General features: G+C 36.0%; 1 protein-coding gene across 1 annotated transcript in view; it reads left to right on the top strand.

The window, feature by feature from the left end:
- The window catches only part of HK3 (hexokinase 3), an 86,575-nt gene that overhangs the window by 64,047 nt on the left and 21,681 nt on the right, over window positions 1-847 (top strand). Inside the window, exon 9 of the mRNA XM_018552405.1 lies at window positions 204-359. Within this exon, the coding sequence (XP_018407907.1) occupies window positions 204-359 (156 nt within the window). The remainder of the gene's footprint in view (window positions 1-203; window positions 360-847) is intronic.

Below are 847 nucleotides of genomic sequence, written 5' to 3'. Positions count from 1 at the left end.
AAGGAAGAAAATGCAACCCTTTATTATTCATTTCTGAAATTGTTTGCTGCTGATTGTGATCATGAATGGATCTGGTCAGAGGAGCGTTGACAATATGCCTCAGCAGGCTTATCTAATATGAATGCAAGTTATTCTACATATGTATTCTAAAGTGTTCACGTTGATTAATGAGCCTTCATTTCTACTGTGTTTTTTTTCCATAGCTTTGATAAAATGATTAGTGGATTGTATATGGGAGAAATAGTACGTCATGTGCTTGCCAAACTGACCAATCGGGGATTACTTTTTGGTGGTGTTTCAACACAACAGCTTCTTGACAAAGGAACTTTTGGAACCAAGGATGTGTCGGACATTGAGAAGTGAGTGATGTTTAAGTGTTATGTTGACATAATTCGTAATTTAATATTGAGTGTTACCACATTTCAAAGAAGAATATTCCTAGCACACCTTAAAGTAGTATGAGTAAGAAGATGGGGTGTTAAATGTCCTCTAAAAGGGGTTCAGTCTTATCTTAAGCAATAAATAACCAAGTAGATGGGACTAGCGCACCTTAAAGTATATGGGCATTTCATGTAAAAAATTAGCTCACAACAACTAACAGAATGGTGCTAAATGGATAAAAAGTACAAATGCATAATGGTGCTAAATGGATAAAAAGTACAAATGCATAGCATAGGCCATAGATCAGAAGCTCAATCAGATACAAATTAAATGGATACATCAGTGTACAGTCATAGAAGAGTAGATAACCCTAAGGGCATCCAGTTGGCAAAATGGAAGGGGGTCTCAAAAAATGACATTTCGGGGTTACCCTCTACCTCTGATACCCATACCTTTTTTTTTTTTT

This window comes from Nanorana parkeri, unplaced genomic scaffold (assembly GCF_000935625.1).
Source record: "Nanorana parkeri isolate BGI_ZX_2015 unplaced genomic scaffold, ASM93562v1 scaffold87, whole genome shotgun sequence".
Classification (NCBI taxonomy): domain Eukaryota; kingdom Metazoa; phylum Chordata; class Amphibia; order Anura; family Dicroglossidae; genus Nanorana; species Nanorana parkeri.
The sequence above is the reverse complement of the archived record's forward strand: the minus strand, read 5'-3'. Positions and strand labels throughout refer to the sequence as shown.